The 26771-nt window shown below is 35.2% G+C and overlaps 3 protein-coding genes across 4 annotated transcripts in view; all 3 read left to right on the top strand.

Moving 5' to 3' along the window:
- The window catches only part of LOC109703599 (receptor-like protein 12), a 6828-nt gene extending 2102 nt beyond the window's left edge, over window positions 1–4726 (top strand). Inside the window, exon 2 of one of the 2 annotated variants that reach the window (XM_020224274.1) lies at window positions 2908–4726. In XM_020224274.1, the coding sequence (XP_020079863.1) occupies window positions 2908–4556 (1649 nt within the window). In that variant the 3' untranslated portion in view covers window positions 4557–4726. The remainder of the gene's footprint in view (window positions 1–2907) is intronic. The other variant, XM_020224275.1, reaches the window with a different exon arrangement.
- Window positions 1–5488, top strand: part of LOC109703598 (LRR receptor-like serine/threonine-protein kinase GSO1) — a 20728-nt gene extending 15240 nt beyond the window's left edge. The window contains exon 2 of the mRNA XM_020224273.1: window positions 5352–5488. Within this exon, the coding sequence (XP_020079862.1) occupies window positions 5352–5363 (12 nt within the window). The 3' untranslated portion in view covers window positions 5364–5488. The remainder of the gene's footprint in view (window positions 1–5351) is intronic.
- The window catches only part of LOC109703618 (receptor-like protein 12), a 16042-nt gene continuing 10288 nt past the window's right edge, over window positions 21018–26771 (top strand). Inside the window, exon 1 of the mRNA XM_020224308.1 lies at window positions 21018–23183. Coding sequence (XP_020079897.1) covers window positions 21056–23183 — 2128 coding nt within the window. The 5' untranslated portion in view covers window positions 21018–21055. The remainder of the gene's footprint in view (window positions 23184–26771) is intronic.

Raw genomic sequence — 26771 nt, 5'->3', positions numbered from 1 at the left:
AATTAAAAATTTCTTATTGATCGTTTCTACCGCAAGTGGCAAAGGGATTGATCGTTGTTATCGAAGTTCTTAAATTCAAATCATAGTTGATTCATATTTTCAGCTAAAAAATAAACAAAGCGGATAGCATTCTATCTTTCTCTAAAAAAAAAAAGAAATTAAAAATCACTCCCTTTTTCTCGTCACAATTTGGGGTAAAAAGAAAATCAATGTATTTCTCAAATGCACATGGATCGACCACTCAATTATCAATAGAGGAAATTGGCTCTACAGAGTCAAACCTGATGCTGAATTTATTTCAGGTGTCTGAACTACAAGCCCCATTCGAAAACATTTCTGGTCAGATCGGATCGGGTCACGTGAGTATTGTCTCAATTTGCTTGAACTCTCACGGCTTTGATTAGTAGTTATTTTGGCACCATTCGCCCCGGAATAGACACTTCAGTCCAAGCTCCGTAATGACGTGCCGTTAAGGAGACCCAATATGTCACCATATATCACTTTTGTTTTTATTCAAAAATTATATTTTTTTTAGATTTTAATTCTTTTTTAAAATTTTAGTATTAAAAAACACTATAAAATTTTGATTGGAGAGAAAATTAACTTCGGAAACTCCCCAACAAACATCGTTTGCGGAGCTCCTCATTGAAGTTTTATCATCGGCCGAGATTAACCGATCCAATATGTGAAACATCGAGATCAACAGGTCAAATCAAAGTTTTTTTTTTTCTATACATATATTTTAATTTATATGGTTTGTTTGGACAGAATACTTTTGTTAGCCACATAAAGAGGGTCTACACTTTGGATGAAATGTCTTTTGTTAGTCAAATGTAGATAGTCTATACTCCACCATTTCTTTAGTTTTATCGTCAGAAGAAATTATTGCCGCAACTCGCGTATCTTGCATGGCACTTTTAAAATTCAGCTATAGTTGTTTTCAAATTAAAATCTAATTATTTAGGTGCTATTTAGATATCGAATAAGTTATCCAAGTATGAAGACTTTTCGGTATGACTATAACTAAAAATTTTGATTCTTTTGTTTTTTTCAAAAATCTTAATATCTATAATAATTTAATAGAATAGTATATTTTACGTATGAAGTGATTTACTATATTTCTAAAAAATGTCTTTCTAATTCATATCTCTCTAATTATGTAATTATTATTTAATTATTAATATCATAATAATAATTAATATCTCTCTAATTAGGGCCTAGCTGGTCGAATCTATATTTTTTTTCTCTTTCGTAGGATTTGTTTGCACAAAATACCTTCGTTAGTCTAAAATATATAGACTACTTTTTTTACAGCCTTTATGGTCACAGGAAATTAAATTATTACTGCACCTAGCGTATAGCATGTGCCACTTCTAAAAAACTCAATCTTAATTAGTTACTTAATCTAATTATTTAATGTATTCTACAAAATTAAAAGAGCCGTATGTATATAGGAATTCAAAAGTTATTACATTCGTGTTTCCTCTGGATCAAATAACAAAATCCCTTCGTGCATTACCGAATCTTGGACTACTTACCTCCAAGATGACAAAGTTTCAAAATTCATGAATTTTTACGTACAAGTGTTTTAGATATTGTACATTACATCTATCAGATTAGTTTTGAATTTTAAAACAAGTGCATCTATATATTACAGCTAATTAATAATGCATACATCAACCCTCGCATCACTGACTTGGGATCTTTAGCCCCTTCTATACGATGTATTCATTTTTCCTCCCAGGGGGTCCCAACTGGTTGCATTATTAGGATCATTGAAAATTACTCGTTTCCTCGTTTATGCTTCTCGATCGTCACCACAAGTTCACCCAAAATTCCTTCTTATATATATATATATTTCTTGGGCGTTTTGGGGGATTTTTGGGCTGTGCCATAAATTCTTAGGCTTAGTTATGTTAAGTCAAGATTCCATATAATAATATTTAGTCAATATATATTCTCACGTGCAGAGAATTCAATTTCATGTATGTCCAAGTTTCGAATCAACAGGGACTTAAACGCACAGCTATAATCAGTAGCGTAGTGCTTTTTTTTTTTTTTATCCATATCGAAGTAATATGCTATTCTTTCCTCAAAAAAATAAAAAAAGAGTCAGTAAAATTCCAAGTTTTCTTTTTCTTTTTTGAGAGGTAGTTAGCACGCTACCCGCTTTGTTTATTTCATTTAGAAATAAATTTGGCTAGAAATGTTAATCAATTAGGATTTGAACTTGAGTTTCGGATACCAACCATCAAGCTCTTTGCCACTTAGGCTTCATTTTTTTTTTTTTTTTTTTTTTTTTTTTTTTTTTTTTTTTTATGTTGTTGTAGCACTTCTTCTCTGCAGAAAGTGTTGAAAGTTTGTTTGGAAGAGTCCCTAAAGTTCCAAGTTTTCTTTTTCTTTATTTTTTTTATTTTTTTATTTTGCTGTAGAAATAGTTAATAAGATGTAGACATAGACAAGGACAGCGTAGAGAGATAAATGCACAAATGAAGGGTGTAATTGACCCCAGCACCAATAAATTAATACACGTATATTTTGCGCACGGATCTATATAAAGCAGCCACTGCCATTGTGTAGAGCTGTAAAATATACTAGTCACGAGGACCATAACCATGCAGTACCGTGTGCTAGCACTTCTTCTCAGTGTATGGCTTTTAGGCCATCATTGTATCCTAACAAGCGGGTGCTTCGAGATGGAAAGGGAGGCACTCCTTACCTTCAAAGCTGGTATTATTGATACCGGCGGTCGATTGTCTTCATGGGCCGGTCGGGATTGTTGTAGCACTTGGAAGGGAGTAGTTTGCGACAACAACACGGGCCACGTTGTGAAGCTCAACCTTCGAAACAAGTATTTATCAAATTATTCCCTGCGCGGTGAGATCAATCCATCTTTACTTGTTTTAAGTCATTTAAGTCGCCTTGATCTTAGTTGGAATGATTTTGGTGGAATCTCTATCCCGAAATTTATCGGTTCGTTAAAAAGCTTAATGCATCTTGATCTCTCTTTTTCTAATTTCAGTGGTGAAGTACCTGAGCAACTCGACAACCTATCTAATCTTCGCTATCTTGACCTCTCTTATTCAAACTTCGTATGTACAACACCTCCTGCTCAGCTCAACAATCTGTCTCGTCTGCATACTCTGCATCTGACTGCTGCTTTTGCCTCCAACGGCCCTTGTGTCGATAACCTTTCGTGGCTCTCTCAGTTGTCTTCTATGAGGGTTCTTGATTTAAGCATGCTAAACCTATCCAATGCTACAGATTGGTTGGAAGTAGTAAACACGTTGCATTCTCTAACAGATCTATCGTTACTTGGTTGTTCTCTTACTAAAATTCCCACATCTCTTTCTTATGTCAACTTTACATCCCTGAAATTTCTTGATATTGGCTCTAATGGTCCCTTCAATACCACCCTACCAACTTGGTTGTGGAATCTTACGGAGCTTTCCTATCTTGATCTCGGATATTCTGGATTTCATGGGAAGATCCCAGACTCACTTGGAAACTTAACTTCCTTGAACGCCCTATATTTAGAATCTAATAATTTTGAAGGTAGTATACCTACATCAATTCAAAATATGTGCAATTTAGTAAGTATAAACTTGATCTCTGTTGGCATCGGCGGAGACATTGCAGAGTTGGTAAGGCCGTCGCATTGTCCATGGAAGAATATGGAGGAACTAATGTTAGGAAATAACAAGTTTCATGGGAGTTTATTTGGATGGCTAGAGGAGATTAAGAGTCTAGATACTCTTGATCTCAGCAATAATTCACTAGCAGGGCCTATTCCTAGTGGAATTGGGAGACTCTCAAATTTGCTATGGTTAGACCTCTCTTATAATTCCTTGCAAGGTGTCATATCTGAAGCTCATTTTGCCAACCTATCAAAGTTGAAGATCTTGAGCCTAGAGTCAAATTCTTTGATCATTGACGTGGATAACAAGTGGATTCCTCCGTTTCAACTTGGGGATATTATGTTAGGTTCTTGTCAATTTTCGCCGCCTCTATTTCCAGCATGGCTTCGAGGGCAAATGCAAATTTTCTCTCTAAATCTGTCCAACACAGGGATCACAGACACTATTCCCGAATGGTTTTGGAATTCACCATATTGTAGTAACGTAGATCTCTCTCATAATCAGATTAGAGGCAAGTTGCCCATGTCCTTGCAATTTACAATCCTAGAAGATCTTATTTTCAGGTCAAACAAACTGGAAGGCCCAATTCCATCTTTGCCAAACACACTCAGAACATTAGATCTCTCAAATAATTCTATATCAGGACCCTTCCTCTCACCAATCTCAAATATGTCGCAGTTAAGATATTTGTTACTATCAAGCAATCAGATTAACGGTAGTATCCCATCTTATATATGTAAACTAAAATATCTAGAAAGTGCTGGACCTATCAAACAACTCTTTATCAGGAGAACTCCCTCAATGCTGGAACAATTCATCCCTTTTAGTTTTGGATTTGTCGAACAACAATCTTGCCGGCGAAATTCCTCCTTCAATTGGTTCGCTGAGCTCGCTCACATTATTGCACCTCAACAATAACACTTTTTATGGAGAACTTCCTTTGGAACTGCAGCATTGCAATAATTTATTGTTCCTTGACCTTAGCAGCAATAAATTCACGGGGGAAATTCCGACATGGATAGGTGAGAACCTAGAGTATCTATCAATACTGCAGCTGAGGTCAAATATGTTTGTGGGCGAAATTCCTTCGGAACTTGCGCAACTCACCTACCTCCAATTCTTGGATCTTTCACATAACAATTTGACAGGATCAATACCACGTTCTTTTGGTAATTTCAGCGCTATGATAAATAATACTAGAAATATATATACTGTTGAGGAGTGGCTCTTTACAGCCATTGACTATAGTAATAACTTGCTTGTGGTAAGTAAAAGTCATGTTAAGAAGGGGCACCCTCCAGGTGTTTCTATTCACAACGGTTATATTTAACTTCCCAATAACTCACACGAGTTAACTAAAGGCCAACCTTAAGAAGGTCAATTTAACAATATTCTATTTAAGTTCACCAAGTTTTTACAGTTTCGGCTGTTCGAAACACCTTATCGTGGAACTTCGGGTAAATCTCTCTCTAGGTCGCTAAGGTCCCTCGCGTACAGTGGATTGGAAAGGCCTTAGTAAGGCCAATCTACTAAAGGACTATTTAAGTTTGAGACGTTATCGGGTTCACGATGATAGAGAAGACCTTAAACTGGTGAATCCAACAATAAACTCTCCAGGTATTGGAACTCTTCCATCTATCACCATCTTATAACTATGAGAAGAGGAAAATANATGTGATGATAGTAATAAGTTTGAGAAGGTTGAATAGAAAAATGCACGGATGAAGTCTGATTTCTATAATTTATCTTTATGTATGGTGTGTTTCTTGTTTTTCTTATAATTTCACAAGATTCTCCTGTATATAGGGTTTGCTTAATAATAATTTCTACTTCATGGGAGATTTTTTTTTTTCTTTGAGTATTAATGTGAAATGCTGGTTTTGAGAAAGTGGGTAGTGTTGCATGCATTACCCCTTTTTATGTTCTCATTATATTCCTGCTTGCTAATTAATTTATGCTTAAAAAGAAAAGAACAAATCGTCCCTTCTCGTATAATAAGAGTATTGTGAGGAATTAATTTACTAACCTTCGTAATACAAGGATTTAAAAGTTGCATATGACAGAATTAGAGGCTTTTTTTGAGAGAAAGGCAGTATGCTATCCACTTCGTTTAAAATAAGCTTAGCTGAAAATGTGAATCAACTATGATTCAAACTTGGGACATCGGGTACCAACCATCAAACTCTTTGCCACTTGCGCTGAGAACAGTGTTAAAATCGGAACGGCGAAAAATAGATCCAGAAAATAACTTAATGCAATAAAAGAAAAGATAAGCGGAAAGAACACACCGATATTTACGTGGTTCGGCCAACGGCCTACGTCCACGGACGACGACGGAACAAATAATTTATTAATGTCGAAAAGGCGGAGTATAAGAAAATCTCTCAAAAGATCAAAACGTAATTAAATCCGAAACACCGCAACAAGAAACTCGAGAAAAAAAAAACTTCTCTCTCACCAATCCGTACGGACCATCAAAATTGGCCTTCAATTAGCACATGCGGCTAATTAGCGGCTCTCTCTAATATGCAACCTTAATTAGAGCCGCGGCCACTCTCCTCTTAGCCGTACGGACTACAAGCAACTTGAATTTAATTAGTGCATGGCTTCTTGATTTGGTGGCGGCGGCTTCTTGATCGTCTGGAACCAACATGCATTGCTTGGCTTAATTAGAACGTGGCATCTTAATTTGGTCGCACCGATTAATTTGGCCGTAGCATGTATTTATAATACATGCCTTCTAAATAGAGTCTAATCCTAATTCAATTAGAAATTAGATTCCGACTCATAACCCATATATGCCAAATTAAATCTAAATTATATTCAATCCCAATTAAATTAGGATTTAACTCCAATTTAGATAACTACAAATCTAAACCAAATATAACAAACAGTCGGTATGACAGAATAAAAGTTAGAAGAGAAAGAGAACTGCTTCATTATAAAAATAAGTTTAAGAAAACAATGGTCTACTATTTAATTGCTATCACGCTCTAAAATAGAGTTTATCCCTGTTTAGTCAAAAAAAAAATTTACTTGCTATCGCTAAAAAAAGCCCAACCACCCAAATTTCTTATGCATAAAAAAAAAAAAAAGATAATTAAAACAGAGAGAGAAAAATATAGTGCATAAATATTTTACGTCATATATTTGGCCACAGACCTATCTTTATAAACGAAAATGGATCAAAAATTGTACTTTGAATAAAGTAAAAGCCAAAAAAAAGTCTTTTCTTAGAAACCTTAATTTCAAATAAATCCAGTATATAGTCTTCCCATACATGTAACAAAACCCTTTTACATGGTAGGCGTTGAGCTAGCTAAAGATTAAGGACACAGCTAATTATTACAAAAGAAATTTCTTTCCTCTAAAGTATAATCTTGAGATGTACCATAACAGTTATATATATATATATAGGGTCCGGCTACTATACTATTATGAGTACGATCACCCTCGTACTCATAAGTTGTTTTCGATGATAAAACTTCCGAATCGACGATCCACACCGTTAAACGTTATTTACAGCATTTAAAACTTCTAGAAATCAAATTTTATAATTTTTCGACATCATTTACCTTACGATCAAGAGGTCACAAATTTGACAATTTTTAACGGCCGGTATGGGATACTTGCTAGTTTAACGGTGTAAAAGGATCGGAATTTGTTGAATTTTTGATAGAAAATTCTATTCACTACATACATAAAGATCAATAACTCCGATCTTGAATTGAAGGATCCGATCATCCTTTTTTAGAACGTCGTTCGATTTTGACCGTTCATTTTATGCCCATTTGATGGACTTTATTATGATTTCGAAAATTTACGAAATTTATTTTTTAGAAGTTTCAAATACTCTAGATCATATTTAACGGACTGGATCGTCGATTCAGAAGCTCCATCATTGAAAACAACTTATGAGTATGAGAGCTCCAATACTCATAATAGTATAGTAGCCATGGCCAATATATATAGGGTTATGGAAAAGCTTTTTAAACAAGGCACAATAAGAACCCTGGGGCTTTTTAGAACAGTATAAAGAGTGAATAGCACGCTGAGGAGCTAACTTTTTAATGCATTAAAATGAGTAATTTGGATGTGGTTCTCGTGATGAGCGGTGGAAAGCATTTGTGTTACAATTTGATGCATGAAGTCGGCAATTGAAGACACGACTCTCTCTGTTGGCCCTGCTAGACTGGGCAATTGTAGAATCTTACGGTGCCGACTTAATTACCCCCTCAACTATAAAATTTTTTGAAATGGCTACCTCAGCTATATACTTTTCATTGATATATATTTTTTTTTTCAAAATCTTAATTTATTTTAGTTCAGTTAAAATTATAACAAACTAAAAATTAAGTACCAAAATGTTACCAGTCTTATAGTTTTAAGACTAAAACTATAATTTATCCAAAAGCAATGTAGCTGGTACACTCCTGTTGAATATAATTATTAAAAATATCGTTCTCGTGCAACTTAAGCGTTTAAAGAATAATGATTATTTTGTATATTTAACATGATATTAAACCCGGAGATCCTGAGTTCGATGGGATGTATATTTTATACTTTTTCTATCCAAAGACCATTAACTTTTACTTGTCACTTCAATTATTTATTTATTTTTTACTAAAAATTATTTAAATTTCTAGAAGCCTTGGAATAGAGGGTGTAAGATTTACATTTTATTATTAGAATGTATAAGTAAAATTTCCTTTTATCCAAAAGGAAAAAAAAAAAGAATGTTTTTGTTTTTGTTTTTTTTTTTGGGAAAATTTCAAATACCACCTATATGGTTTCGCCTTTTGTCATTTTAGTACTATGTGATTTAAAGTGTATTAATTTAGTACTTTGTGATTTCACACTTTCTCATTTTAGTACCCTCTGATTTAAAGTGCATCAATTTAATACCCTGTGGTTTCATTTTCTTTTTTTCGTCGGCTTCTCTGTTGATATTTCGTTAAATTATTACATAAACTTTAGATACCCTACCTAGGTTTATCGAATATTTACTTTAATACTTTTTAGTTTTAACTTTGTCACTAATTTTTTTTTCCTCCGTTAATATTTCGTTAAATTATATACAAAAAACTTCAGATATCCTATCTAAGTTTATCGAATAATTACTTTAGTACCCTTTAGTTTTAACTTTATCACTGATTTAACGAAAAAAAATAGTAAAATAGATAATAAAAAAAAGAAAAATGAAACCACAGGGTACTAACTTGATACACTTTAAATCACAGGATAGTAAAATGAGAAAATATGAAACCACAGGGGCTAACTTGATACACTTTATCCTTTATTTAAAAAAAGTCCTTGGGCCTTGTGACTTGGAGTCCTCCACTAAATAACGAAAGTTTTGCCTCTTTAATTTCTTTGCCACACTTAGAATTGACTTGGGCCTTTATGCCTGCTTTTCCACGAGCATTACTTACTATTATCGGTCTATCAAAATATTATTGTTTATATATGCATTATCTATTAGGCCCATATTAGTATATATGACTCACGTTGTTTGTATTTTGAGTCCCAATTTTTATATATGCGTTATCTATTGCATTCTACATATCGCGATGAAAAGTAATTTTTGTACGCCATTTTGATTATAATGAAAATCTTCACTCCTTATACGTCTCGAACCATGTAAATATTTATGTATTTTATTTTACTTCTCACTTTCTCAATTTTTTTTTGCTATTTAATTTTCACACGCGATGAGTTAGATCTTTTATGTTCTTTTTATAACAAATTGGTATCGGGGCAAATATAGTATCACCGTAAATTGCGAATTTCTACCCATTTTTATTATTTTTTATTTTTTATATTTGAATCCAAATAAGAGAAAATAAATTCTTTTAGTGTTTGACGTTGGGTCAAGCACTTACTAAAAGGGCTAGCCACTTACTAAAGTTATCAACTTTATTTTTGTTAAATACTAATGGGATGGACTTGGCTCTTCTGCTTTATATCCTTTTCCACAATGTTAATGGGGATTAATTTTTGCTCATCCCGAACATTATTTTTATATTATGCATTATCCTTCGGGCCCACATTAGTGTGATTCATGTTGCCTATATTCAGTGTCTAAATTGTTGTGATGTTTCATTCGATTTTGGATTAAAATTCACTTTGCTCTTTTAGTTACTACTTTAGATATAGGGGCATATGAGATATAAGTTGAGCTATAATATTTTTAAAAGCACGTATTATTCACGTACTTATGAGTTTTTAACCCTAAAATCTATAAAAGTACAACCACCAAATAGTAATTAAGCCATAGACGTTTAAGAAATAAAAATGAATGCCGTGTGCTTTTAAAAGTATTCCAGCATAATACTATAAGATATAGCCTAATCTCATTGAACGTTTACTTATAAATTCAAGGGTTTAGACGAAGCATAAAAACGTTTTCTTTTCTCGCTGGTGAAATTCTATATATCTTAACCGAAATCAAAGATGGCTTAGATATTAAACTCTAGATGTGGTTGCAGATATGCATTCTAGTTTTAAATTCAGCTATCAGCAGGTATATATTAATTAAGTTTCATTTACTACAAAGTAATTAAAATTACCAAATTTGATGAACTTTTCAATAGAATTAGTACAACTTTCAGTTTATTGTTATTAGACACTTGTTTGCTTTCTAGATCAAAACAACAATCCCTTAGTGGCATGTCGAATCTTAGAGTTGACTACTTGCGCCAATATGGCAAAATTTTAAAATTCATGAATTTTTACGTACAACGTTATCAAAGTTAGTTTGAATTTTCAAACAAGTGCAACTATTGTCACTAATAATGCGTAAACATTATTCCTCACATCATTGACTGGGCGTCTAATTAGCTTCTTCTATACGCGGCCGTATTCATTTCTCCCAATGGTCCCAATTAACATAGAGAGAGACCTAATAAGTACACGTGTGTTTTGCGCACGGATCTATATAAAGCCGCCATGCCATTGTGTAGAGCTGTTAAAAATATACTGTCACGCGAGGCCACAACCATGCATACTCGTGTGCTAGCACTTTCTTTCTCTGTATGGTTTTTAGCCATCATTGTATCCTAACAAGCGGTGCTTCGAGATCGAAAGGGAGGCACTCCTTTGCTCAAAGCTGGTATTATTGAACCGCGGTCGATTGTTCTTCGTGGGCGTCGGGCGATTGTTGTAGCACTTGAAGGATAGTTCGACAATCAAACACCGGCCACTTGTGAACTCACCTTCGAAACAATTATAACTGCGATGCCAATTCATTCGATTGTGCCCTGCGCGGTGAGATCATCCACTTTACTTTATTTAAGTCATTTAAGTCGCCTCGATCTTAGTTGGAATGATTTGGTGGAATCCTCTATCCCGAAATTTATGGTTCGTTAAAAGCTTTGATGCATCTTGATCTCTCTAATTCTAATTTCAGTGTGTGAAATACCTTGTGCAACTCACACTATCTAATCTTCGCTATCTTGACCTCTCTGTTCACTCTTACTTGTAAATCCCCTCTTCAGATCAGTAATCTCTCTCGACTGTATACTCTGCGTTTGGGTGAGGCCTTTTGCTTCCCACAACTTGCGTTGGTGACCTTTCATGGCTCTCTCGGTTGTCTCTCATTAGGTGTTCTTGATTTAAGCATGCTAAACCTATCCAATGCTACAGACCGTGTATGAATAGTAAACACGTTGCACTTTCTACAAGAATTATTATTTATCTCATGCCAGCTTACTAATATTCCAACATCTCTTTCTCATGTCAACTTACATATCTAGAATCTCTTGATATTAGTATAATGGCCCCTTTAATACCACCCTGCCAACTTGGCTGTGGATCATTACCAAAGCTTTCCTATCTCGATCTCAGAATTCCTGGTTTCATGACGATCCCACTCTCTTGGAAACATAACTTCTCTCAACAGTTCTGTATTTAGGAATGTGACTTATGATTCTGAAAGACCATACAGACAATTAAAAATTTGTTGGCAATCTGCGAGCTATAGACTTGAGCGGTCTGGGCATCGGTGGGATATTGCAGAGCTGTATAAAGGCGCTTCTTGCTCATGGAAGAATATGGGAACTACTTTAGGAAATACAAGCTTCATGGGAGTTATTTGGATGGCTAGAGGAGATTAAGAATCTAGATACTCTTTGATCTCAGCAATAATTCACTAGCAGGCCTTTCCTAGTGGAATTGGGAGACTCCAAATTTGCTATGTTAGACCTTCTTTATAATTCCTTGCAAAGTGTCATATCTGAAGCTCATTTTGCCAACCTATCAAACTTGAAGTACTTGAGCCTAGCGCTCAAATTCTTGATTCATTGACGTGGATAACAAGTGGATTCTCCGTTTCAACTTGTATCTCTTGCTTTAGATTCTCTGTCAATTTTCGCAGGCCTCTATTTTCCAGCATTGCTTCGATGGCAAATGCAAATTGTCTCTCTAAATCTGTCCAAACACAGGGATCACAGACACTTCCGAATGTTTTGGAATTCACATATTGTAGTATCTAGACCTCTCTCATAATCAGATTAGAGGCAAGTGCCCATGTCCTTGCAATTACAATCCTAGATGAGCTTTATTTTGGGTCTAACAAACTTGAAGGCCCAATTCCATCTTTGCCAAACACGCTTGTAATATTAGATCTCTCAGAAATTCTATATCAGGACCCTTCCTCTCACCAATCTCGAACATGCTGCAATTAAGTTCTTTGTTACTATCAAGCAATCAGATTAACGGTAGTATCCCATCTTATATATGTAAATAAAATTCTAGAAGTTCTGGAGCTATCAAACAACTCTTTATCCAGGAGGAGTCCCTCAATGCTGGAACAATTCACCGCCTTTTAGTCTGGATTTTTCAAACAACAATCTTGCCGCGGAAATTCCTTCTTCAATTGTTCCTGAGCTCGCTCACATTATTGCACCTCAACAATAACACTTTTTATGGAGAACTTCCTTTGAACTGCAGCATTGCTATAATTTATTGTTCCTTGACCTTAGCAACAACAAACTCACAGGGAAAATCCAAGTATGGATAGGTGAAAACTTGCATGGATCTAGTAATATTGCAGCTGAGGTCCAATATTTGTGGGAGAAATTCCTTCGCAACTTGGACACTCGTTACCTCAATTCTTGGATCTTCGCGCATAAACATTTGACAGGATCAATCCACGCTCTTTTGGTAATTCAGCGCGATGATCTATCCTACAATTCACAGTTATGATGGAAAGGATTTTCTGTTGACGAGAGGACCTTTATATTTTGACTACAGTAATAACTTGCTTGTTGTAATACATGAGAAAGAGTATCAAATATTCTCCACCATTTATCTTCTCAAGATTATGGACCTCTCGGAAAATAATTTAAAGCGGTCAAATCCAGAAGAGATAGTTGCACTTGCGATATTGCATAGTTTGAATTTATCGGAAAATCATCTAACTGGAATGATTCCGGAAAGGTTAGGTGACATGCGCTCTCTAGAATCACTGGACTCTCACTAATAGAGCTTCAAGGTGCCATTCCACAAAAACTTGTCGGCTTTGACATTTTTGAACTACCTGAATTTATCTTACAACAATTTATCTGGAAGGATTCCAAAGAGAAATCAATTGAGCACACTCAAAACCCTTCAATTTATATTGGCACACTTATCTTTGTGGACCTCCCACGGGGAAGAATTGTACTGAAAATGAAACACATGCCTAATGAGTTGGAACGACTAACCCTGATGGATCTAATCAACATGGCCATACCTCAGCATTGGCTTAGCGTTCGTCGGCTTGGATTCTGGGTGGTGCGGTATCTTAATATTCAAGGAGTCTTGGAAGTAGCATCTATTTTCAAAACGATTGATAGCTTTACGACAAATTATATGTGATGATAGTAACTAAGTTTGAGAAGTTGAACAGAAAATGCCACGGATGTAATCTAGATTTTACAATTTTCTTTTATGTAGTGTGGTTTCTTGCCTTTTCTTATAATTCACAAGATTTCCTCGTATATACGGGTTGCCTTAAATAAAATTTCTACTTCCCATGGATATAATCATTTTTTTTTTCTTTTTCTTTGAGGTTTATATGTGAAATGCGGGTTTTTGAGAAAGGTGGTAATGTTGCATGCGATTACCCCTTTTATATATGTTCTGCATTATATCTGCTTGCAATTAATTTATGCCTTAAAAGAAAGAACAAATCGTCCCTTCTCATAATAAGAGTATTGTGAGGAATTAATTTGACTAACCTCGTAATACAAGGATTTAAAGTTGCATATGCAGAATAAAGTTTTCTTTGATGAGAAGGCAGCATGCCTATCCACTTCCTGTTAAAATAAACTTAGCTGGAAAATATGAAATCAACTAAAATTCAATTGGGACATCGGAGGGTACCAACCTTAACTCTTACCAACTTGCATTGAAAACAGTCGGTTATGGACAGAATAAAGCTTAAAGAGAAAGAGAACTGTTCATATAATGAATGAAGTTTCAGAAAACAAGTCTATTATTGCTACGCAATTCATAGTTTATCCTTGTTACTCAAGAAAAAAATTTAATTGCTCTCGCCAGAAAGCCCAACAACCTCAAATTTCTTACATGGCATAAAAAAAAAAAAAGATAATTAAAACAGAGAGACAGAAAAATATAGTGCATAAATTTTAGCATCATATATTGCCACCAGACCTCCCCCCCAAGCGCCCCCCGGGGGCACCATCTTTATAAACGAAAAGTGATCAAAATATGTAACTTTGATAAAGTAAAACCAAAAAAGAGTCTTTCTTAGAAACCTTAATCTTCTCAAATAAATCTAGTATAATATCTTCCATAACATGTACTACAAAACCCTTACATGGTAGGCGTTGCAGTAGGGGTGAAACAGCCCGAGTCGAGCGATCTTATGTCAGCTCAAATCGGCTTGAAATAATATTCCGAGCCTGAAATCTAGCTCAAGCCGCCTTGAAATTAATTCGAGCCGAGCGTAGCGAGCCTAAGTTCTCGGAGTGAGCGAGCTCGAGCTCTAAACGAGCCGGATGTGGAAGATTCTCGAGCTATAAATATAATCAATAGTTTATATTTTATAGAATCATTACCTATAATTTTGAGACGACACTTTCAATAGTTCAAAATACAAAATAATTATAAAAGAAATGTAGCTAGGGTGCGTGCCTGACGGGTAGGGGTCGAGAGAGAGAGAGAGAAGAGGCCAAAAAAAATTGCTGATTTGAGAATTTGAATTTACATGTGTTTTGAGGTTATGGCAAACAGTTAAAGCTCTGAAAGAGAGAGTGTATATGTAAATTTAGAGTTGGCTCACATTCAGTGATACTGTTGGGTTTATTTTATTGGGCCAACAAAAAATGTCCCAAATAAATTAAAGCCTCTAGATATATAATATATATATATATATGTATATATATTCGAGCCTTTCGAGCTTTCGAGCCTAATCGAACGACGCGAGAAATACTCAAGCTCGGCTTGAAATAAATTTCGAAGTTTTATTTGTTCAAGCTTGCGCTCATTTAATTTCGATTCGAGCTCGGAGCTGACCGAATATCGAGCCGAACACGAGTTCGAACGCGAGCACGGCTCGCTCGTTTGCCAGCTCCCGTTGAGCTAGCTAAATGAATAAGGCACAGCTAATTATTACAAAATAAACTTGAAGTTACCATAACTTTTATATACTTATATATTATATTGATATATAATATATATATATATATTAATAATTAATATATATATAGAAAAAACTTTTGAAACAAGACGACAATAAAAGACACTGGCTTTTAACAGTATAAAGAGTGAATGAGCACGCCTGAGGACTAACTTTTGTAATTGGCATGTGAAAAATGAGTAATTGATGTGTTCTCGTGAAGATGACGGTGGAAACATTTGTTGTGACCAATTTGATCATGAAGTGGCAATACATAGACGCGCGACTTTCTTCTAGTTGCCCTGCTAACTAGGAATTGTTAAGCAATCTTACAGTGCGACTAGTAATTACCCCCTCAATATAAAAATTTTGAACTGGCTACCCTCAGCTAGTATACTTTTGATATATATATATTTTTTCAAATCTAATTTTAGTTGAGTTATTTCTACTATTAAAAAAATGTTTAAATAATAATTTCTATTTAAATTATTAGCTATTATTGATTTTAATTTTATTTACTATATAAGTTTTTCAATATTACAATTTAATAGAATTATTGGCTGCAATTTAATAAAATTTTATCTTAATTAATTAAAATTATTTAATTAAATAAATAAAAGTCAGAAAAGATTGGATTAATAATATAGTATAAGAATCTAATCTCAAAATAGCGGTATAGTTGTGGGGATCGTGATATATTTGTACACTTCTATACAAGCATATACTACTCAGTATTATTTGAATAAATACATGATCAAAGATAATTTCTATAACTCTACTGATAAAATGGCAGAAAGCGTACTCCGTACCTATATGCTTCGATCTAACCTCTTTTGCCCAATAACCATGACATCTTCCCACATCCAGAAGGCTCTATAGAGTCGATTATACTAATAGGTGAAACATTCTTCTTTAAATGTAATATATTCATTTAAGATTATAATATCAATCCTTTTTGTCATCTTTTGATATAATTTATCTTATTAATCTTGATTAAATATTTATAAATTTTAACGACTGCTTCGGCAAACATCGTCTGTATATATTATCTGTCCGACAAAATCTCCAGAAGCCTATATAAACATAACAATCCATCAAATAGAACACTTTTACATTTGCATAAAAATATTAGAAAGATAAAACTTATTTTTCCGTCTAACATATTTTCAACGCGAAAGTTAATACAATCGTCGCTTTAAACAGCCCAACAAAATTAATTAGGTCGTTGAATTATAGGTAAAATATCTATTTTAAAAAAGGACTTTTTGGTCAACAAAAAAAAAAGAGAAAAAAACAGACCGGTAATAGTATTCAGTCTTGGATTCGCTCGCACCTGTCTTGTGAGAAAGTTAATCTCAGGCCGTAGTGCTAAACATGGGTAATTACTATCTATGCATTTCAAAAAGTAGAAAAATTTTATATTCCAAAATTTTATAACTAAAAATCTTTTATCATAATTTATCAATATTTAGTCAATTAATAGTATTATAGATTTGATTATAATAATTTAAAATAAGTCCAAATTATTTTTTTTTTTTTTTGGAGAAATTGTAAAGGGCCCCTCAGCTATTGGCTATAGCTTGAAATAGCCCCCTCAACTTTAACATCAATTGAGGCCTTTTGATTTGCTAGAGCTACGGGTATGTTTTGAAACAATTTATTATTAATTAGATAACTTTATAAAATTATAAATATAAAAAATAACCAATAATATATTTAAAGAAAATAAATAAATTTAGCTAAAATAACGGAAGAAGACAAAAAGTATAAGAGAAATGTAATGACTAAGATGTCACACATCTTATAATTTGGGACAAAATGAGTAATTTATTTTTTTATATTTTAATTTTTGGGTTTAAGGTCCAATCATATTTGAATATTTTAAAAAATTTTAAATATGAAGTTGATCATTCATCAGAATATAAATATGATATTGAAGTTTGAAATTAAAATCAAAGTCAAAACAAACTACCTAATCTTTCAAAATTTTGCTTTAATTATCTAATCTTTCTATATTTGATTTTAGTCGATTAATAATACTTTAACTTCAAAATTTGAATGCATTGTTTGACTTTATAAATTTAGTTAATATACTTCATATAATTTTCGGAACTAAATTTATTAAAATAAGTATTACTTTAAACTCCATCAAACTCTCTTTTTATTTTTAATTATATTTATATTTAATATAGATAATCTAAATTATTTAAAAATTTGATTGGATTATAAAAAATCAAATTCTCTCGATTCAAATTATTGAAGAGAAAATAATTAAAATAAAGTATAAGAAAATACCGGGCTGGGCCCCAAACACCATTTGGTTGGGGCCAACACCCACACCCACCCCTACCCCCACCCCATTGCCACCGCCTCCGCCTCCCACCTCTTCTCACGCGTAATATCTGCACCGGCCAATTTTTTTGCCACATAATATCTGTAAATTTTTTAAAATAATTTTAAATAATTAATTAAACAAATAATTTCAAATAATTCGTAACCAAATATCCATATTTAAGTTTGACACATGGCAAGTATATAGAAAGTCACGTGTCGGCTTCTCACATAGGGTTTATTAAGGGTTCTACTTTTATATATAGTAATAGATTTGTTGTAGAAATAGTTAATTAGATGTAGACGTAAAGGACTGTGTACGTATACAGTGAGAGATGCGCAAAGTGAAGCGATGTAGTAGCTAGTCGACCGTAGCACCAATAAATATGCATATAATATGGGGGCAATTGCTCATGTACATTTGAAAAGTTTCCGAATTTTTGACGATCACTTTGAGGACTGCGGAAAACTGGGCCAAAGAATCTACGGGACCACCATACTTTGGGAGTCTGCATCAACAAGCTAGCTTCCTTTCTCTTGGCAATGATCGTTTTGGAATGGGGACATGGTTTATTTTGGGAAGGTTAATTTTGTCAGGGTAGTTCTTTAACAAGCATTCCTCTGTTTTTGCGATTAGATTAGGGCTTTCGACCTGTGTAATATCGCCTTTGTCCCTAGCTACTCTTTCAAATAGGGTATATCCCTGTTTAATCAAAAAAAAAAATTATTATTAAAAATATTTTTTTTACGTTCCAATCTATTCCAAATATAGCTCTAGAGTTAAATTCTGTTAATAAATTATTAGAAATAGCGGTTATCTATATAAAATTATTATTTTTATAGGTTTTATCTTCACAAGAAATTATTATTGCACCTAGCATAGCATGTGGCACTTCAAAAACTCAATCTTAGTTACTTTAAAATCAAAATCTAATTATTTAATATATTCTACAAAATTAAAAGAGTTGTGTGTGTGTGTGTGTGTATATATATATATATATATATATATATAGGAATTCAAAANATTGACCTATTATTCTAGAGGAATTTGCATGGTGGATTTGCGATCGCGCTCGTTTGTAGTTCGATCCACCGCGAGTTCGTGGAGCGTGAGAAGACATTCAAGGACGATCGGAGGACACGTGAATCAATCTAAACGATCCGGGCTCATCGCGTTGTTGCGCGAATCGCTTCCGCAAAAGGTACGAACCAATATTTCCGCTGCGTTCTACATGAATCAATTAGAATTCGAACTTAGTACCTGCCGCTTGCGCTAGGACGGTCGGTGCCAGATACGAACTTGACCTCAAATAACCGGCAGCGAAACACCCATCACGGATCTGCAACAAGCCTTAGTTACATAAAGTCGGCGCAGAAAAGAGTAGCGTTTTCTGTTTATTTGGCTAAGTCGGTGACGACAGATCCTACGCTGCCGACTTTATGACAATTCATGCACGCTTTCTCCGCCACGTGGTTGGGGCCCACACCCACCTCTACCCCATTTGGTTGGGGCCCACACCCACCTCTACCCCCAACCCACCCCATCACCACCACATCCGCCTCCCACTCCCTTTCTCCGCCACGTGGCATTGATGGAACGAGGATTCATATATTGCTAATAGATAGATAGATAGTCAAGGTTTCATATATGAATATTTAGTCAATATTTCCTATGCAGAAAATTTAGTTTGAATGTTCCAATTTGTCTAAACTAGTTGTGGCTCATTGAACGAATAATTAGTTTTCCACACAAATGACATGTCCCAAAAATTCAAACTTAGTAATTAATTTTAAGTGTCTGAAGTTCAAGGCCAATTTAGAGAAAAAAAATAATATCAGGCCGGACCAGATCGGGTTATGCAAGGATTATCTCAGACTTGATCTCGGACCAACTAAAAGAATTGAAGACTCAAGCCTAGCTTGGTCTCTCGCGGCTCTTATTATTAGTTATTTCGATCTGGTTCAGTCCGGCATAAACCAATCAGATATGTGAAAAATAGGGCCTAGTGGGTCGAATCTGATTTTTATTTTCTGTTTTCATAGCATTTGTTTGCGCAAAATACCCTTTGGTAGTCGCATATGAATAGTCTATTGTCTACTATTTTTTCAGTCTTTTATTGTGACAAAAAATTATTACTGCACATAGCATATAGCATGCGGCACTTCTAAAACTCAATTATAGTTGCTTTCAAATCAAAATCAAATTATTTAAAATATTCTACAAAATTAAAAACATCATTTATTAGAATTCAAAGGTTATTAAAAATATGTATTTCTTCTAGATCAAATAACAAAATCGCACCATGTGAATTTTAGACTTTTTTCCGCCAAGATGACAAAATTTTAAAATTCACGTTTTTTTTACGTATAATCGTTTTAGATGTTGTACGTTACGTCTACGGGATTAGTTTTGAATTTTAAGACAAGTGGATTAATTACAACAAACATTAATGCATCGGTGATCCCCCATCATTGACTAGTAGGGTCTTAATTTAGCCTCTGCTATATACACACGCTATATTATATTCATTATTCCTCCTAATGATGGGTCCCAACTATATAGTTGGTTCTCTCGCGCGCTAAAATTACTCGTTTCCTCATTAATTAATGCTTCTCATACCCACAAGTTCACCCAAAATTTCATCTTATATATATTTTTTAGGCCTTTTGGGGTACTGGTTTTTTAATTTAATTTGTTGTAGAAATAGTTAATTAGATGTAGACGTAAAGGACTGTGTACGTATACAGAGAGAGATGCGCAAAGTGAAGGGATGTAGTAGCTAGTCGACCGTAGCACCAATAAATATACATATAATATGGGGGCAATTGCTCATGTACATTTGAAAAGTTTCCGAATTTTTAATTTAGTCCATTTAAAAAATTATTATTGAAAAAAAAATTTTTACGTTCCAATCTATTCCAAATATAGCTCTAGAGTTAAATTCTGTTAATAAATTATTAGAAATAGCTGTTATCTATAGAAAATTATTATTTTTACANTATATATATATATATATATATATATATATATATATATATATATATATATATATATATATATATATATAGGAATTCAAAAGTTATTAGATATATACTTGTTTTTTCTAGATCAAACAACAAAATCCCTTCGCGCATTGTCGAATCTTAGACTACTACTTGCGGCCAATATGGCAAAATATTAAAATTCATGAATTTTTACGTACAAGCGTTATCAAATTAGTTTTGAATTTTCAAACAAGTGCAACTATTACAGCTAATAACGCGTAAACGTTATTTCTCACATCATTGACTTGGGGTCTTTAGCTTCTTCTATACGCTGTATTCATTTTCCTCCCAATGGGTCCCAACTAGCTAGAGAGAGACCCAATAAATACACGTGTGTTTTGCGCATGGATCTATATAAGTAGCCACTGCCATTGTGTAGAGCTGTAAAATATACTGGTCACGATCGAGGACCACAACCATGCAATACCGTGTGCTAGCACTTCTTCTCAGTGTATGGCTTTTAGGCCATCATTGTATCCTAACAAGCGGGTGCTTCGAGATCGAAAGGGAGGCACTCCTTACCTTCAAAGCTGGTATTATTGATACTGGCGGTCGATTGTCTTCATGGGCCGGTCAAGATTGTTGTAGCACTTGGAAGGGAGTAGTTTGCGACAACAACACCGGCCACGTTGTGAAGCTCAACCTTCGAAACAACTATATGAGTTATTCCAACCGGTCGGATTATTCCCTGCGCGGTGAGATCAATTCATCTTTACTTGTTCTAAGTCATTTAAGTCGCCTTGATCTTAGTGGGAATGATTTTGGTGGAATCTCTATCCCGAAATTTATCGGTTCGTTAAAAAGCTTGATGCATCTTGATCTCTCCGGTTCTAATTTCGGGGGTGAGATACCTGAGCAACTTGGCAACCTATCTAATCTTCGTTATATTGACCTCTCTAGTTCGCTCTTCACTTGTAAAACCCCTCTTCAGATCAATAATCTCTCTCGGCTGCATACTCTGCATTTGAGTGACGCTTTTGGTTTCGACGGCACTTGTCTCAACGACCTTTCATGGCTCTCTCGGTTGTCTTCTATTAGGGTTCTTGATTTAAGCGACCTAAACCTATCCAATGCTACAGATTGGTTAGAAGTAGTAAACACGTTGCACTTTCTACAAGAATTATATTTATCGTCATGCCAGCTTACTAATATTCCAACATCTCTTTCTCATGTCAACTTTACATCCCTGAAAGTCCTTGATATTCGTGATAATGGCCCCTTTAATACCACCCTGCCAACTTGGCTGTGGAATCTTACCAAGCTTTCCTATCTCGATCTCAGATATTCTGGATTTCACGGGAAGATCCCGGACTCACTTGGAAACATAACTTCTCTCAACAGTCTGTATTTAGGAATGAATGACTTCGATTCTGAAAGTACCATACCTAGACCAATTAAAAATTTGTGCAATCTGCGAGCTATAGACTTGAGCGGTCTGGGCATCGGTGGAGATATTGCAGAGGTTGTAAGGACGCTTTGCTCATGGAAGAATATGGAGGAACTAACTTTAGAAAATAGCAAGCTTCATGGAAATTTATCTAGCTGGGTAGAGGAGATGAAGAATCTAAGCTTTCTTGATCTCAGCAATAATTCACTAGCAGGGCCTGTTCCTACTGGAATTGGCAGACTCTCAAATTTGCAAGTATTGGATCTCTCTTCTAATTTACTAGCAGGGTCTATTCCTCCTGGAATTGGGAGACTCTCAAATTTGCAAATTTTGGATCTTTCTTCTAATTTCTTGCAGGGTGTCATATCTGAAGCTCATTTTGCCAACCTATCAAAGTTGGATTCCTTGAGCCTAGACTCAAATTCTTTGATCATTGATGTGGATCAAAATTGGATTCCCCCGTTTCAACTTTGGTCTATCTATTTACATTCTTGTCAATTTTTGCATCCTCAATTTCCAGCGTGGCTTCAATCGCAAATGCAACTTGATGAACTATCTCTGTCCAACACTAGCATTGCAGATAGTATTCCTGAATGGTTTTGGAATTTGTCATTTTCCTCCGTAGATCTCTCTCATAATCAGATTAGAGGCAAGTTGCCCATGTCCTTGCAATTTACAAGCCTAGAATATCTTATTTTGGGGTCTAACAGACTTGAAGGCTCAATTCCATCTTTGCCAAACACGCTTGTAATGTTAGATCTCTCAGAAAATTCTATATCAGGACCCTTCCTCTCACCAATCTCGAATATGCTGCAATTAAGTGATTTGTTACTATCAAGCAATCAGATCAACGGTAGTATCCCATCTGATATATGTAAACTAAAATATCTAAGAGTTCTGGCCCTATCAAACAACTCTCTAGCAGGAGAACTCCCTCAATGCTGGAAGAATTCATCCCTTCAAGTTTTGGATTTGTCGAACAACAATCTTGCCGGCGAAATTCCTCCTTCAATTGGTTCGCTGAGCTCGCTCACATTATTGCACCTCAACAATAACACTTTTTATGGAGAACTTCCTTTGGAACTGCAGCATTGCAATAATTTATTGTTCCTTGACCTTAGCAACAACAAACTCACAGGGAAAATCCCAAGATGGATAGGTGAAAACCTGCAGGATCTTTCCAATCATTTAATTAAGGAGTGTTATGAGAATAATATGCTCTTCCCTGCTAAACAAGAAAAGAAAAATTCGTATTTAATTAATCGTTCGTCCTTATATTACTCTTGTATTTTTCTCCATTACGTACGTTGTGATGGGTGAAAGAGTTTTGGTCGTAAAGTGTAATTATGAGTTTCTTTTTTTTTTTTAGAGGGTACTTCATCTTTAATAATAATTCGTTTGGGATATATGTCCTCTTAGAACACTTTAATATTCTTTTTGTTCTTTGTGTGGTATGTATTTCTATTTAATATCTTTAGTCTGAAGTAGGCACGTAAAAAGATAAGTTGGAAGAGTTTGAATAATGATAGTAGTGTATATTAAACAGCATTTCGGATAGTTAGTAAACTTTTATCTACGATGAGGTTCTGAGGAACTTATAATTCTATGGCGTGTGTGAGGTCTTAGGTCGGTGCTTGGGATTCGGTTACGACTCCATACCGGTACAACTGAATCTAGGTAGTCCCATCAGCAAGGGTTGTAGTAATCCGTAACAAAGTAAAAGTCATGTTAAGAAGGGGCACCCTCCAGGTGTTTCTATTCACAACGGTTATATTTAACTTCCCAATAGCTCACACGAGTTAACTAAAGGACAACCTTAAGAAGGTCTATTTAATAATATTCTATTTAAGTCCATCAAGTTTTTACAGTTTCGACTGTTCGAAACACCTTACCGTGGAACTTCGAGTAAATCACTCTCCAGGTCACTAAGATCTCTCGCGTACAGTGGATTGGAAAGGCCTTAGTAAGGTCAATCTACTAAAGGGCTATTTAAGTTTGATGCGTTATAGCGTTCACGTTGATAGAGAAGACCCTAAACTGGCGAATTTAATAAAAGGCTCTCCAGGTATTAGAACTCTTCTATTTACCACCATCTTATAACTATGAGAAGAGGTACATAATGGTGTTCGTTCAATAATGACATCAGTTTTATACATTTCCAGGAGAGCAGTTGTCTTTTAGGAAAAGGTAGTATTGACACTTAACATACTATCTAGTAGCGCGACTTTAATGGTTTTCTCGCACCATAACTAGGACAGTTTAACAATACGCGTTCTAGGTTCTTAACCTCCATTCGTTCAGCAGGTTCAAGACTTCCTTAAAGTGGGTGTTTGTATAAACTGGAGTTAACGTTATAATGANGTAAAATTTCCTTTTATCCAAAAGGAAAAAAAAAAAAAAGAATGTTTTTGTTTTTATTTTTTTTTTGGGAAAATTTCAAATACCACCCATATGGTTTCGCATTTTGTCATTTTAGTACCATGTGATTTAAAGTATATTAATTTAGTACCTTGTGATTTCGCACTTTCTCATTTTAGTACCATGTGATTTAAAGTGCATCAATTTAATACTTTGTGGTTTCATTTTCTTTTTTCCGTCGGCCTCTCTGTTGATATTTCGTTAAATTATTGCATAAACTTTAGATACCCTATCTAGGTTTATCAAATATTTACTTTAGTACTTTTTAGTTTTAACTTTGTCACTGATTTNAGAGTTGCGATCTGAGCCTACAAAATAGATCAATCCCAAAAGATAAATGAAAAATAGCTCAATTGTAAAAGAAAAGGAAATAGCGATAACAACAACAATGAAAGGTAAAATGTCAAAACCATCTTCCTGCTTATAGCTCCTCCGGATTTGCTGATGAATTCATAAAACAAGTAATTTCTCAAACTAGCTTACATTACTAAGTTCAAACTAGCATCACTAATAGAGTAATATGCATTTGTAGGTAACATTACTTACGATGTCGATAAAAAATATAACAACAATGACGGTAAATCATGCTATGTGCGAATACCTACCCTTGGCCGGTTAGACAGATTTTCAATGCTAGGTTGATTCTTAAAAGTACGTCACATATTTCATAGAAATTAAGCAACAATGATAACAAAAGAGTAAGCAACAACTAATAGAAATCTTAATACCAAAAAAGGATGTACACATTGACACCATCCTAGATCTCTTTTTTATTTCATTTTTCTTTTTAGTTTTAACTTTGTCACTGATTTTTTTCCTCCATTAATATTTCGTTAAATTATATACAAAAAAACTTCAAATATCCTATCTAAGTTTATCGAATAATTACTTTAGTACTTTTTAGTTTTAACTTTGTCACTGATTTAATGAAAAAAATTAGTAAAATAGATAATAAAAAAAGAAAAATGAAATCACAGGGTACTAACTTGATACGCTTTAAATTACAGAATACTGAAGTGAGAAAATGTGAAACCATAGGGTACTAACTTAATACACTTTAAACCATAAGGTACTAAAGTGAGAAATTGCGAAACCACAGGGTACTAACTTGATACGCTTTAAATTACAGGATACTAAAGTGAGAAAATGTGAAACCACAGGGGCTAACTTGATACACTTTATCCTTTATTTAAAAAAAATCCTTGGGCCTTGTGACTTGGAGTCCTCCACTAAATAACGAAAGTTTTGCCTCTTTAATTTCTTTGCCACACTTAGAATTGACTTGGGCCTTTATGCCTGCTTTTCCACGAGCATTACTTACTATTATCGGTCTTTCAAAAAATTATTTTTTATACATGTGTTATCTATTACCCATATTAGTATGGCTTTTTTGCATAAAAAATCCACTTATTTTAGACTTTTGCAAAATCGGGCCACCTTTTTCTTTTTTGCAGATTCGGTCCACTTTTTCAGCAAACTGACCAAAATACTTTTATACGTTTTTCTCTCTCCTCTTTTTTTTTCTCGTTCTTTTTTTCTTTCTTTTCCCCAGGGACGCCGCGTCCGCCTCCCTCTCCCGATCCGCACGGAAGGCGGCCAACAGTGGGGGCCTCCGGCCGCCGAAGGAGCAGAGTCGGCGCAGGTCGGAGTGCGCGACTCGTCGGTGGTGACGCTGTGCCTGCGACGGCCGATCGCGAGCGGAGCTGCGTCCACACGTGCCTCGACCTCGCCTTCACCCCTCCGTGCCTCTCCCACGCCCTCAACCTCTCCATCTCCGCCTCCGCCTCTCCCCTCCTCATCCCCAACGTCGCTATTAGGAACGCTATCCTCAGCTGGTGCGACCGCGCCGGGCTCCCTCGCCCCGCTCCCCACTCCCCGAACGCGGCTCTCGACCTCGTCCGAAGCCTCATGCCGAGGGGGCTGCACTCCGTGCGCACGCGAAGAGAGAATTCCCTTGTCGCTGCTGGAGAAGCCAAGGAAGCGCGGGATCAGGAAGCCCCTGAAGTGGGCGATTCGTCGAACACCACGAGCGCGGCTAGGGGCCGGGTCGGCGGCAGGGCCGGTGCACGCGGCGGCGGCGGGCGGGCACGCGGCGGCAGCGGGCGGGTACGCGGTGCACGCGGCTTCTTCTTCTTCGTAATGGTGTAATGGTGCACCTCATTACACCATTAATGCGGTGCACACCATTATCACCCATTAATCGGTGTAATGTGTAATTACACCATTAATAGTGGTAATGGTGAAATTACATACCATTAATGGTGCTAAGTACCATTAAGGTATGGTGCACCATTACACACTGCAAGAAAGAAGAACAGCCCGACCCCGC

The sequence above is a fragment of the Ananas comosus genome, linkage group 25, assembly GCF_001540865.1.
Source record: "Ananas comosus cultivar F153 linkage group 25, ASM154086v1, whole genome shotgun sequence".
NCBI lineage: Eukaryota > Viridiplantae > Streptophyta > Magnoliopsida > Poales > Bromeliaceae > Ananas > Ananas comosus.
Note: the sequence above shows the minus strand (reverse complement) of the source record. Positions and strands in the feature narration are given on the sequence as shown.